This window comes from Lactuca saligna, chromosome 9, assembly GCF_052625555.1.
Source record: "Lactuca saligna cultivar CGN05327 chromosome 9, ASM5262555v1, whole genome shotgun sequence".
Taxonomy (NCBI): domain Eukaryota; kingdom Viridiplantae; phylum Streptophyta; class Magnoliopsida; order Asterales; family Asteraceae; genus Lactuca; species Lactuca saligna.
In genome coordinates, this window is record NC_136425.1 from 10,551,614 (window position 1) to 10,564,276 (window position 12,663).

Consider the following 12,663-nt stretch of genomic DNA (forward strand, 5'->3'; position numbering starts at 1 on the left):
GTCCGACCATAGCAGTTCAAGTTGTCATGAGTACAGAAAGAGATGAGAAAGAGAGTTGTCGGTAGACGTAGTTGCTTTGAATGCTTTTAGTTATGTTAGTTGTTTGGGCATTTTAAAATGAAAGTGTAGTGAGATCATTAAAACGAGTTTTTCATTGACAAAGAACCAAATGACCCAAAATGTGAACGAAAATGGAATAGCGCCCGCAACGCTGGTATAGCGGTTATTGAAATAGCGGTGAATAGCGCCGCTAATAGCGGTACCGCGAAATGAAAACGCTAAGTTGAAAATAGCGGTTCTTGACCTCCACAAAACGCTATAACGCCGCAATAACGCACAATTGATAGCTTAGGTTCTGATTATTTGAAAATAAGAGACAGTTCAACATGAGGGATTTACATCCATGATTTGCTCGTTTCTTTCACCAATATAATATGAATTTATCATGTCTATTGGCAACTTTAAATAGATAAGAACATCTCCAACAAATATAACTTTTATATCAAAATACTATCAAAACACTTTTCATCCTATTAGGTCTTTCACAAATATGGCTTTTTGTAGAAATTCAAAGCGCTTCCAAAAAGTCGTGAATGAGTGGTGTACGAAATATAGAGCTCATTGTGGTGTACGTGGAAATGTTACAACCTTATTTATTTTATGAAATATTATGAAATATATGTGAAATCTTTGTTAAAGTACTATTAGTTTATTATAATTTATGAATAGTCCCGACTGAAAATTTATTTATGAAAAAATATAAATTACCTATAAAAGTGATGATTTTGTTATTTTTTCCATTTTATCGATTTAATTGTTGACATTGATGTTTGGTCATTAAACGAACTGATAAAATCTATATTAAAATCTTATTATTTGACTCTAAATTACGAATAAATCCCAAAATTAAATTATTTAAGAAAAAATATGAATTACCAGTAAAAATGATGATTTGGTCATTTTTTTTCCATTTAACATACATTTTACCGGTTTCATTTATGACCTGGAGATATAATTATTAATTACATATACTAGTAACAACTTTGCTGTTTTTGAAATTTTTAAAAAAAATTTCAAATCGTCTAATCTAATTTTATGTAATCCAATATATCCATATGATCAACTAATTTCTAACCATTTTTTCCCGATAATACACATTTTATCGGTTTTATTGATGACTTTAAAATTTATTCATTAAATGACTTGATGAGATGGATATCACGTTTTACGATAAACTTAACATTATATAACCCATTATATGCATTTCATCTCCTTATTTAATGATTAAACATCCAGGTCAACAATGAATCCAATAAAATATATTTTACAAAGAAAAAATTGTTAAATCATCACTTTTACCAGGAATTTATGTTTTTTCGTAAATAAATTTTAGTTTTAGACTTACTTATTCATAAATTAAGATAACATAATGAGACTTTAATGGAGATTTCTTCGGCTCGTATATTGACTACACCTCTATATCAATAATGAAACCGATAAATAAATAAATAAATAAAAAGTTGGATCGTTACTTTTATCGGTAACTTATGTTTTTGTGTAAATAAATTTTAGTTTTAGATTTATTCTTAAAATAAAATAAAATAAAATAATAAGACTTTAACAACTACAAAGTTATGGTCAACCAGATTTATTGCATATATTTTATTTCAAATCATTTTATTAAACATAGATTATACCATAAATTAGCAACAAAATCCCATTTTCAACAATTATTCAATAACAATGTACTCCACGTAGCAGATTAAAACACCACTAGCGGCTTCATCGCAACCCGTGAATAATTTAACCGATTAGATAGAGCTCTTGAGAAAGCCTTGGAGCGATGATGACTTGAAGTGGTGTCACCTTCGGCAACGCAATCCCTAAGCCTTCTGTCATGTCCACAAGTTTCCCCATTGGCGTTGACAAGTCAAACCCTTGAAGTAACCTAGCAAGCGTCAAATGAATTACTTGCAAAGCGAACGTACTTGCAGGGCACATTCTCCTTCCTGAACTGAACGGAATGTACTCAAAATTCTGACCCTGATAGCCTACGTCCGAGTGTTCATTAAGAAACCTTTCGGGTCGAAACTCATCAGGATCCGACCAGATTTGTGGGTCGCGATGTAGCTTCCATACGTTCACAATCAGTCGAGTCCCTTTGGAGACATGATAGTCCCCGATATAACAGTCATCAATGGCCTCACGAGGTCCTGCTAATGGACCTGGTGGGTACATTCGGAGTGTTTCCTTCACTATAGCTTGTAGATAATGTAAATTTTTTATATCTGATTCTTCGACCCATTTCTCTCTACCTACATGGATGTCAACCTCCTTCTGGGCTTTTTTCATGACGTCGGGATTGTTCAATAGCAAAGAAAGCCCCCATGTCAGCGTCTCCGCCGTGCTTTCTGAACCGGTCAAGATCAGAATCTAGGAAAATTATTTGAATTGTAGTTAGAGGATGATTAAATCTTGAAATAGAGATATAGGAAAAACTGAGTTACGAACCAGTGTTGTTGCCTTGATAATGGTTTCGCGCTGATGGCCATATATTTCGGCATCTTTTGACAGGTTTGACAGCATCACATCGATGAAATCGGATTCTTTATCGGCATCATGTTCTACTCTCTTATCAACATGTTCGTCCAGCCACTTCCCAAGGACACTATCGAGCTCTTTCGCAGCTTCCTTCATCGCTTTCACATGCCCTCCAATGTCCATCCATTCCAAATTCGGGATTAGATCAGACACGACGAAAACGCCACTAAGGTACAACCCTTTCTTTATGGCTTCTTTTACCTGTGAATCTTCGTCATTACCACCATCGGAAAATCTTTTCCCGGCCAACATTCTTACAATTATATTAAACGTTACGTGCTCGAACCGCTTGGTCATGTCAACTACAGATGCTTGATCTCCATTCTTAGAGAGCTCGTTAATGAGGTACTTCACTTCGGAATCACGAACATTCTTGAGCTTTTCAAGCCTTTGACTAGTCAAGAGCTGCAAAGTAACCAGTTTTCGGATTTCGCGCCAATACGGTCCATATGGTGCCAGGGCGAAAACAGCACTATCGTAGCCCATGTACCTGCTGACTGTCATATTCGGTCTTGTTGCGAAATTTCTGTCATTGGTTGTGAAGCAATCTTTCACCATCTGCCAACTGCTAACAACTAATGCTCGATGGCTACCTAATTGTAGAGAGTATGCTGGCCCATAGTCATCAGCCATTTTTGCTAGTATCCTGGCTATAGGAGCTTTGCCTTGTAAACGATGAAGGTGGCCTACAAAAGGTAATGCCCCTGGTGGTTCTGGAGCTGCTAGTTTGGTGATGTTTCTTGTATTGTTTCTTCTGCTTCTTTTGTAAGTTAAGATTAGAACAGAAATAAAGAGCCCCATCAATGGAAGAAATTGAGGGAAAGTTTCCATGTCGATATATGCTAATTAAAGCTTTCTTATTGTGGAAAACTTAAGACTTGGTTTATATATTATATAGGCCAAGACTCCAAGAATATAGCAACATATCTAGGGGTTACAACCAAGATGGCCAAACAATTTGGTAGGTGAATTTTAATATACTGTAATAAATTACTATAATAAATAAATATAATTTTATCATATGTTAAATTTTTAATAAATTTTAATACTTCTCATTTTTGTGATATTTTTTCAATAAATAATATTCTATGTTTTTTTTTTTTTTTTTTCAATTTTTAAAATTAAAAAGTCAAATAATATTTATAGTTATATATATAAAATATCAAATGTAATAAATATTATATTTTTGTGACATTTTTTCAATAAATAATAAGTTTATATTTTCTTCTTTTTTAAATTTTAAAATTAAAAAATCGGATAATACTTATACTTATATTATATGTATAAGATATCAAATATAATAAATATTATACTAATAAAGCTCCACCCTTGATGACTTCAACTGCAAATTTTATTATTTATACTATTTAAAATTTTTAGCTATTCAAACTTGAACTTTAAGAAAATACAAAACTAAATTTTTCACGTTTACATGTGAACTTAAATAAATATTCATATTTACATGCGAAGTAAATTTATATACAAATCTAGGTAATTTAGTTTGGAATTTTTTTCTAGCACGATTATAATTTAGAAGTTACTTTGGTTAAATGAATTTATTAAATATTCCACTTATAATCATTGTTTTCAATTATCATTTTGTTTTGACAAAATTGCAAGAATGATCCATGTGGTATGTCACAACTAGCACCTTTGGTCCAAAATGTGTTCGATTTGCAAAGATGGTCCAATAGTTTCGTTTTGTTGCGAGTTTGGTCCAATTTCCTATGAATTTTTTTATAATGACAAATTTGCCCTTATATTTTAATTTTCCATTTTTATTTTATTATCAGTAATTAAAAATAAAACAAAAATAAAATACTCTCTCTCTCTCTCTCTCTCTCTCTCTCTCTCTCTCTCTCGCTACCGTATTCCCCCATATATTTTTTTTTCTTTTTACTCAAGAACAGTTCATCTTCTTCATCCCTCCCCTGCCTATCTGATATGTCTTCTTCGACAAGTTCAAAGAAATCAGTTCAAAACAATTTCAAAATCAAACATGTTGCAACCTCTTAGTGACCTATGTGAGAATACAATCGCCGGAAAACACATCTTTTCTCTTGCCTGGCCCACCCGCTTGACCCTCAACATCACCTATTATATCTGGCCATAATCCATCGTACCCTGCCCATCACCTAAACTATGTAACATCTCCGACGAATACCAACAACACCATTGCCTCCTAGGTCAAACCACTATACCTCGCTTTTCTCTCATTGTCGTTTAGAGCTACAATGCCACTTTTATCGTTGTTCTTCTACAAGAGTCATCTTCTACGCCTAAAATTGATACACACCGATTCAGAGAAGAACAAGAGAGAGGGACATGATTGGCATTTGATTCAATAATTGGAAAGGACACAAAAATTTCTAGGTTGTAAATCGTAATCCCTTTCATCTGTAAATCCTAATCTCTTTAACCTGTACTGATTTAGGGTATATGGTGTCTGCGATTCAGGGAGAGGGATAAAAGGGGTGCAATTTACCTTCATCTTTATGTTTCTTAAGTTGTTTGTGTGCTTGTGCGTTTGAATCGAGAAATTCATAGAAAAAATTGATTCCGATGGTGGTGATGGCACTTCATCAGAAATCGATTTCTTAGTTCGTGAATATGATGTTCTTGTTCTTGAACTCAGGAAAAACCAAGTGTTCTTGAGATTCATATGCATATATGAGTGTGTATGTGTTTAGTCTATTAGACTTCATACAATGAGTTGAACAAAATTGATAAAAGTTAGGGTTCTTCATTTTACAAATCCACTACCAGATCTGTATTAATTTTGTTTGTGTGTGTGTATGTGTGTGTGTATATATATATATATATATATATATATATATATATATATATATATATATATATATATATAGAGAGAGAGAGAGAGAGAGAGAGAGAGAAAGAGAGAGAAAGAGAAAGAGAAAGAGAGAGGGGGAGAGAGAGTATTTTATTTTTGTTTTATTTTTTATTGTTTTTTAATTACTGATAATAAAATAAAAATGGAAAATTAAAATATAAAGGCAAATCCGTCATTATAAAAAACTTCATAGGAAATTGGACAAAACTCGCAACAAAACGAAACTATTGGACCATCCTTGCGAGCCAAACCCATTTTGGACCAAAGGTGCTAGTTTTGATATACCACAGGGACCATTCTTGTAATTTTATCTTTTGTTTTACCTCTATAACTGTTTAATCTATTAAAAACATATAACAAATCTCTCTCTCTCTCTCTCTCTCTCTCTCTCTCTCTCTTTGTATATATATATATATATATATATATATATATATATATATATATATATATATATATATATATATGGGATAATGGCTTGAAAGGGTAACGAACTTTCGACTTTTGTCACATTTAATCACTAAACTTTTTTTCGTTATCTATTTGCCATTGAACTATTGAAATTGTTCAGATTTTACCCTTATGACCGGATGTTACCGGTCATAAGGGTAAAATGTGAACAGTTTCAATAGTTTAGTGGCAAATAGATAATGAAAAAAAGTTTAGTGACTAAATGTGAACAAAATCGAAAGTTCGTTTCCCTTTAAAAAGTTCAATGACTAAATGTGAACAAACTTCCTATTGTATTATGTTTAGCAAAATTATTTATTTTTGTTTAATTGTAGCAACATTTGTTGATGAAGAAATCTATGAAATAAAAAAACAAAATGTAACATCCGGATTTCCAGGCATCATCATTTAAGTATTTTTCTTTTGAGTTAAGAAGAGAGACTCGACGAGTTGACGCCTCAACTCGTCGTGTAAGGTCGCGATTGATGACTCAGATTAATGAATGGACTCGACGAGTCGGTGAGGCGACTCGACGAGTTCGCGCTGTTGGCAGAAACCCTAAATCTTTGGGCTCGAGCCATATTTAAAGGCACTTATGGCCTTCAATTGCGACTACATTTCCCATAAGTGAGAACCCTAGCGAGCTTGAGTGTGTAGAGTGAGAGGAAGAGCTATCTTGAGCTTTTTGGTGTGATAGATTTGGACCCTTCTAGGTTCAGAGAGCCGAGAATATGAAGCTTTAGTAGAGTAAACCTTGGGGTTCAAAGTTAGGAAGCATTTATGGTATATATAGTTACTTTCATCTTACACATAGATATGAACTATTTTATATAATTTACGTGTTATGTGTGCATATTATTTGAATACTTGTTGTCTATGTTGGATGAACGATTTTATACATGTTTTAAAAGATTTAAACGGTATATTTAATTTATATTTACAAATATGTTGCGGATGGAACATGGGTAGATGAAATAGTTGGTGTGTGATGAAATAAAATGATGAGAGATAGGTGATGATAGAAAGGTGGTGATAATTAGGTAAATAGATGATGATGAATATGTGATGTAGGATGGAAGGAGATACCATAACCTTAACCAGCAATGTGGCGATTTAGTCATCTAACAGAGTATAGATGGCGACCACGGACTATTCTAGACAATCCAGTGGAAACACCAGCAGGCCCATAACCTGTAGGTGATGAATTACGAGTTCAGGCGATGTTGTAACTACGTATTCATGTGATGATACATTAACAACTTACTATGAATTACGAGTTCAGAAGATATTATAACTACATATTCATGGCATGTCACAAATTTCGTATGCCAAACCAATGGTCATAATTCACATCAGTGATAATTGTTTATTTTTTTGTAATACCAAAATCAGATTGGAATTTTGGATTTTTTATTTTGGAAAATATCAAACCATTGGTTTTTTATTTCGGTTTTGGTTTTTTTGTTTTGTTTTGTTTTTTTTAAATATATTCTCAGGGTTTTGTTTTTGTTTTGTTTTTTTTTTAATTTTTTTTTATTTCATAGATTTCTTCATCAACAAATGTTGCTACAATTTAACAAAAATAAATAATTTGCTAAAACATAATACAAGAGGAGGTTTGTTCACATTTATTCATTGAACTTTTTAGAGGGAAACAAATTTTCGATTTTGTTCATATCTAGTCACTAAGCTTTTTTTCGTTATTTATTTGCCATTGAACTATTGAAACTGTTCACATTTTACCCTTATGACCGGTAACAGCCGGTCATAAGGGTAAAATGTGAACAGTTTCAATAGTTCAATGGCAAATAGATAACGAAATAAAGTTTAGTGACTAAATGTGACAAAAGTCGAAAGTTAGTTACCCTTTCAAGTCATTATCCCTATATATATATATATATATATATATATATATATATATATATATATATATATATATATATATATATATATATATATATATATATATATATAGGGGTTGGCTAAAATTATATTGTTTTTTGAAAAAGATAATTAAAAATTGTAACCAATTGATTGATTTTTAATAAAAATGTCTATAGGGTGTTTAAATGGTGTCTTAATAGCAACAACATATATATATATATATATATATATATATATATATATATATATATATATATATATATATATATATATAACGTTGGAATTTAAAACGATCAATGACAAAAGTAAGGGCCGTAAAGTTTTACAATGGATGCATATGCACCGCATTATAACAAAATCGACATCCTTTTTTTCGGTTTAAATTTTTTTAGCCGATGTTTTTTATCAAAAAAAAAAAAACGAATATACAATTGGTCAAGATTTTTCGTCCTATTTTCCTAGAGATTTATATTAATATATAAAAAATAATTTTTTTAAAAACCCACTTCATTTTTTTGTTTTTTGAAAAGTTAAGTCCTATTTTTTATCAAAAGATTTTAATAAATATATCAAAATTCATATTTTTTTGTACTTTTAAAATATAGATTCATATTAATGTAAAAAAAACGAAGTTTCAATATAAATTCACATTGTAAATTTGTTTCACATTGTGAATATGCCTAGATTTACATTGTGTAACGATCGAAAAGTCCAACTAATTTAAATTTTTCAAAAACAATCAGATTTCATTAAATTATTACAAAAAGGTTTTCAATACATTATTTATCAGAATATTCCCAGGTCCATTTCATAAAACATAAACGCGAGGGACGGTACGATCACGCCTTTGCCTTGCCACAGTCTCCCGAAGAACCTGAAAAACATTAAACCACAACTGTAAGTCCGAAAGCTTAGTGAGATACCCCCAAAATACCAACCACATATATGCCCTTCCAGGCTACGACCTTCCGGTCCAAAACATATTGCCTTCCAGCCCATAACATATTGCCTTCCGGCCCATAGCATAAAAAGCAAACATAACATAACAGAACATAGAACAACCATGCATATCGGGTCTACTGTGTGACTGGTCCGCCGTATCGGGCCTTCAGTCTGTCGGATCCACCCTCCGAGTCTAGTCATGTCCTTTCAGTCTACAGTGTGGTTGGTCCGCCCGCACCAGGCCTTCAACCCACCTGGTCCACTCTCTGAGTCTACAGTGTGACTGGTCCGCCCGCATCGGGCCTTCAGTCGGCCTGGTCCACTCTCCGAGCCTCGGCACGTCTGGTCCGCCCTCGTGGGGCCTACAGCCTATCCGGACCGCTCGTTGGGCCTTCGAAATAACCGGTCCGCCCTGGGTATCTTGGCTTATAGCACAAAGCAGGACCAACCTCAACCCATCTCCAGTCCAAACAACCATGTGCACATAACATACAATCATATAACAGTCATAGTCAACAAACCGAGCAAGCAGATCACATAGCATATCATTACCCTAACTAGGTTACCGACCTAACCGGTCACTAGCATAGCATCACTCTACATATCGGGAAACTGACCTTAACTATGTCTCCAGCATATACTATCCTAGCTACCCGTATGCAGACATATCAAACAATAACATAACAACCATATCTGAATCTCAATCCAATAAAGGGCCGGCCTTGGTGCCTTAGACGCTGTTGATATAGTGAGGATAACTCACCTCGAAACTGCCGGCTGTAAGGATAAGATCCCGCTGCTCCGAACTCCGACACGAACTCCTCCACTGAACACCAAAACACTCAATTCAATATATACCCTTATTTACCAAAATACCCCTGGAAGACAACTGGTCAACCCTTGGACAAGGTCAAAGTCAACCCATGACTGACTCTACTCGCCGAGTCAACCCGATGACTCGCCGAGTCCCCAAGTTCAGAACTTCCCTCAATCCGCGACTTGACTCGCCGAGTCACCCCGAGACTCGCCGAGTCCAACCACTCTGAGTCTACTCGCACTCAACTCACCGAGTCATCCCTTGACTCACCGATTCTCGACTCAACCAGAAAATATTGGGACTCTTCGACAAGACTCGCCGAGTCCAAGAACAGACTCGCCGAGTCTAAGGCTATCTTCAACCTACACGCCGAGTTGTTCATCCAACTCGCCGAGTTCCAGCTCATCTTCAAGCAACTCGTCGAGTCCACCCTTGTGACTCGCCGAGTACCACCGGTCTGAATCCATACAGAAGCATTCCAGGCCATGCAATTGATCCAAAACATAGATCTAGCCTCCTACAACCCATCCATCACGTAAAGTGGCAAACTTTACGTGAATCCATGAAGATCTAGGCATAATACACATTACGGCTAAGGTTTGGGACAAGATAGCTTCACTCAACACAGGGACTTTATGCACATTTGGACCATCACCATCACCACTCCAGATCTGAGGTAGCATCCTCAGATCCATCTTCCAATCCCGAATAACTCATGAAATACACCCAAAAACCCCAAAACAACCCCCAAAGAAGACAACAAGGGGGAAAAGAGCTCAAGACAGAGGATCCTTACCCCAAAGATGAGCCTAAACTGATGTAGACTCTAGATCTCCAAGCCCTCTTGAATCTATCCTCGAATTCCTCCCACTTCTCTTCACAAACCCTTTCTTCCAAGCTTCAATCCTCTCAATAATGAAGTTATTACGTTTGGGGGTGTTCTCTGGAACTCTCAGGGGGGGTATAGAGGCTGAAAAGGATGCATAACATCCTTTAAATAGGGGGCAAACCCCGAAGGTTAGGGTTTTCTTCACCCAGCACCAACTCACCGAGTCCAGCCGCCGACTCGCCGAGTTGGCCAATTAACACGCGACCAATTCGCGACCCTACTCGCCGAGTCGACCCATGGACTCGCCGGGTTCCTCTTTTCCAATTTCCCCTTTTTGCTCATCAACTGTACTCTTGGTATTTCGGGATGTTACACATTGTGAATATGAACAAATTTACAATGTGAATAATACTAGGTCAGATTCACATTGTAAATTTTAAAATTAGAATATTTATAGTTTAGATTCACACTGTAAATCTAAACTGATCGAGTTTTTTTTTAATCGATGTTGGTGTTAATTAACAGACGACTAAAAATTGAATTTTTTGGTATAATTAGTTTTTTGGATTAAAATAAACTTAAATACTGGAAAAAAAACAACTAAATGAAGTGGTTTTGTTTCGAAAAAAAATGTCTGTTTTTTATATCAGCATCGATCTCTATGGAAAGAGGACGGAAAATCATGAACAACAGTATATTTGGTTTTTTTTTCGATAAAAGACATGACATAAAAAAATTAAAAGAAAAAAAGAGGTGGATTATTTTGGTAAAATGTGGGTTTTATGGTATAATCTGGTATATATGCGTCCAATGTACAAGTGAACTTCCACTTTTTTGGCCGTTGATCGCTTTAAATTTTGACGCTCAGGATTGGTTTTATATATATATATATATATATATATATATATATATATATATATATATATATATATATATATATATATATATATATATATATATAAAAGAGACCAACTTATTTTGTAAGACATGAAGAAGCAATTCTAGTCATTCATTTTGAAGATAAATACTAGACTATAAATATTCAAATTAAAAATTTAAATTTAAATTTTTTTTTTTAATAAAACTACCATATTTTTTTCCTAATATACGAGAAATATTCTAATATAATACTAGACTGTAAATATTCAAATTAAAATTTTAAAATGTTATAATATTCTATTAGAATGTTAAACTATAAATATTTAAAAAGGCTAATAGAATATTAGAATATTCTAACAAATCTACCAATTCAAATAGAATATTGTAATATCTAAACATATCCACAAAATTTAATAGAATATTAAAATATTCTAACATTCTAAAAATTTGATTTGATTATTTATAATATAATATTTTATTAGAACATTTCACTCATATTTAGAAACAAAGGGTGATTTTTTGTATTATTTTTATTATTTTTTATTTTTTTGTATAAATTAAATAACAAAGATAATATTTAATGTAACATCCATAAATTCCACAAAAAATTTAAACTTTTTCAAAAATCCAAAAACACCATTTATTACAAAGTGTTTTCAAAATAGTTTGTCATTAGAGTAAATCCCAGAAATCACAACACAAAACATGAAGAGGTGCACGATCATGCATTCGCCTTCCTGCAATCCTCTAAAGTACCTGAAACCATAAACAAAACTGTAAGTCCTAAGCTTAGTGAGTTCCCCCAAAGTACCAACACCCAAACAGATAACATAACAACACACATAATGAGTTATTAGCCTGTCTGGACCGCCTCGCATGGCCTACAGCCTATCCGGACCGCTCGATGGGCCTTCGTCCTGACTGGACCGTCTCGCAAGGCCTTCAGTCTATTCGGGCCGCCCTGGGTCTGTTAGCCATCAGCACAAAACATGATTGCCTTAAACCAATCATACGCACACATATGTCGACATACTCATAACACAAAAACAATCAACAGACAAGCACTATTCATACAGATCATGAAGCATAACATCATCCTATCTACCAGGCTACTGATCTAACATATCATAATAGCATAACAACATCTTATCTACCAGGATATCGAACTAACAGATCATAACTGCATACAAGCATACTATAACCAGGATAACAATCTAAAGGGTCGGCCTTGGTGTCTTCGACCCTTTAGTATAGTGAGGAAACTCACCTCACATGTAATGTTGAACTGGACTAGAAGTCTGTGACCGTTGTCTCACCGAAAATCCCGAACTATCCAAAATAACAGTTACTAAGTCAACAATTAGGATATCAATCTTGACCAAGGGAAATTATATTGTTAAGAAGCGAAGCGTT

The 12,663-nt window shown here is 34.0% G+C and overlaps 1 protein-coding gene across 1 annotated transcript; it reads right to left on the minus strand.

Annotated features, from left to right (window-relative positions):
• Positions 1–1,632: 1,632 nt before the first annotated feature.
• On the minus strand, positions 1,633–3,478 carry LOC145015591 (xanthotoxin 5-hydroxylase CYP82C2-like). The gene is made up of 2 exons (XM_078974062.1): positions 2,512–3,478; positions 1,633–2,433 (listed from the first exon to the last, which is right to left on the minus strand). The coding sequence occupies exons 1-2, from the start codon at positions 3,430–3,432 to the stop codon at positions 1,804–1,806; spliced, it is 1,551 nt and encodes a 516-aa protein (XP_078830188.1). The 5' UTR covers positions 3,433–3,478; the 3' UTR covers positions 1,633–1,803.
• Between the last annotated feature and the right edge of the window lie 9,185 nt (positions 3,479–12,663).

Coding starts and splice junctions, on each gene's coding strand:
- LOC145015591 (XM_078974062.1), bottom strand. CDS start 3,432: ATGGAAACTTTCCCTCAATTTCTTCCATTGATGGGGCTCTTTATTTCT. Junction 2,434..2,511: donor TTATCAAGGCAACAACACTG/GTTCGTAACTCA, acceptor TAATTTTCCTAG/ATTCTGATCTTGACCGGTTC.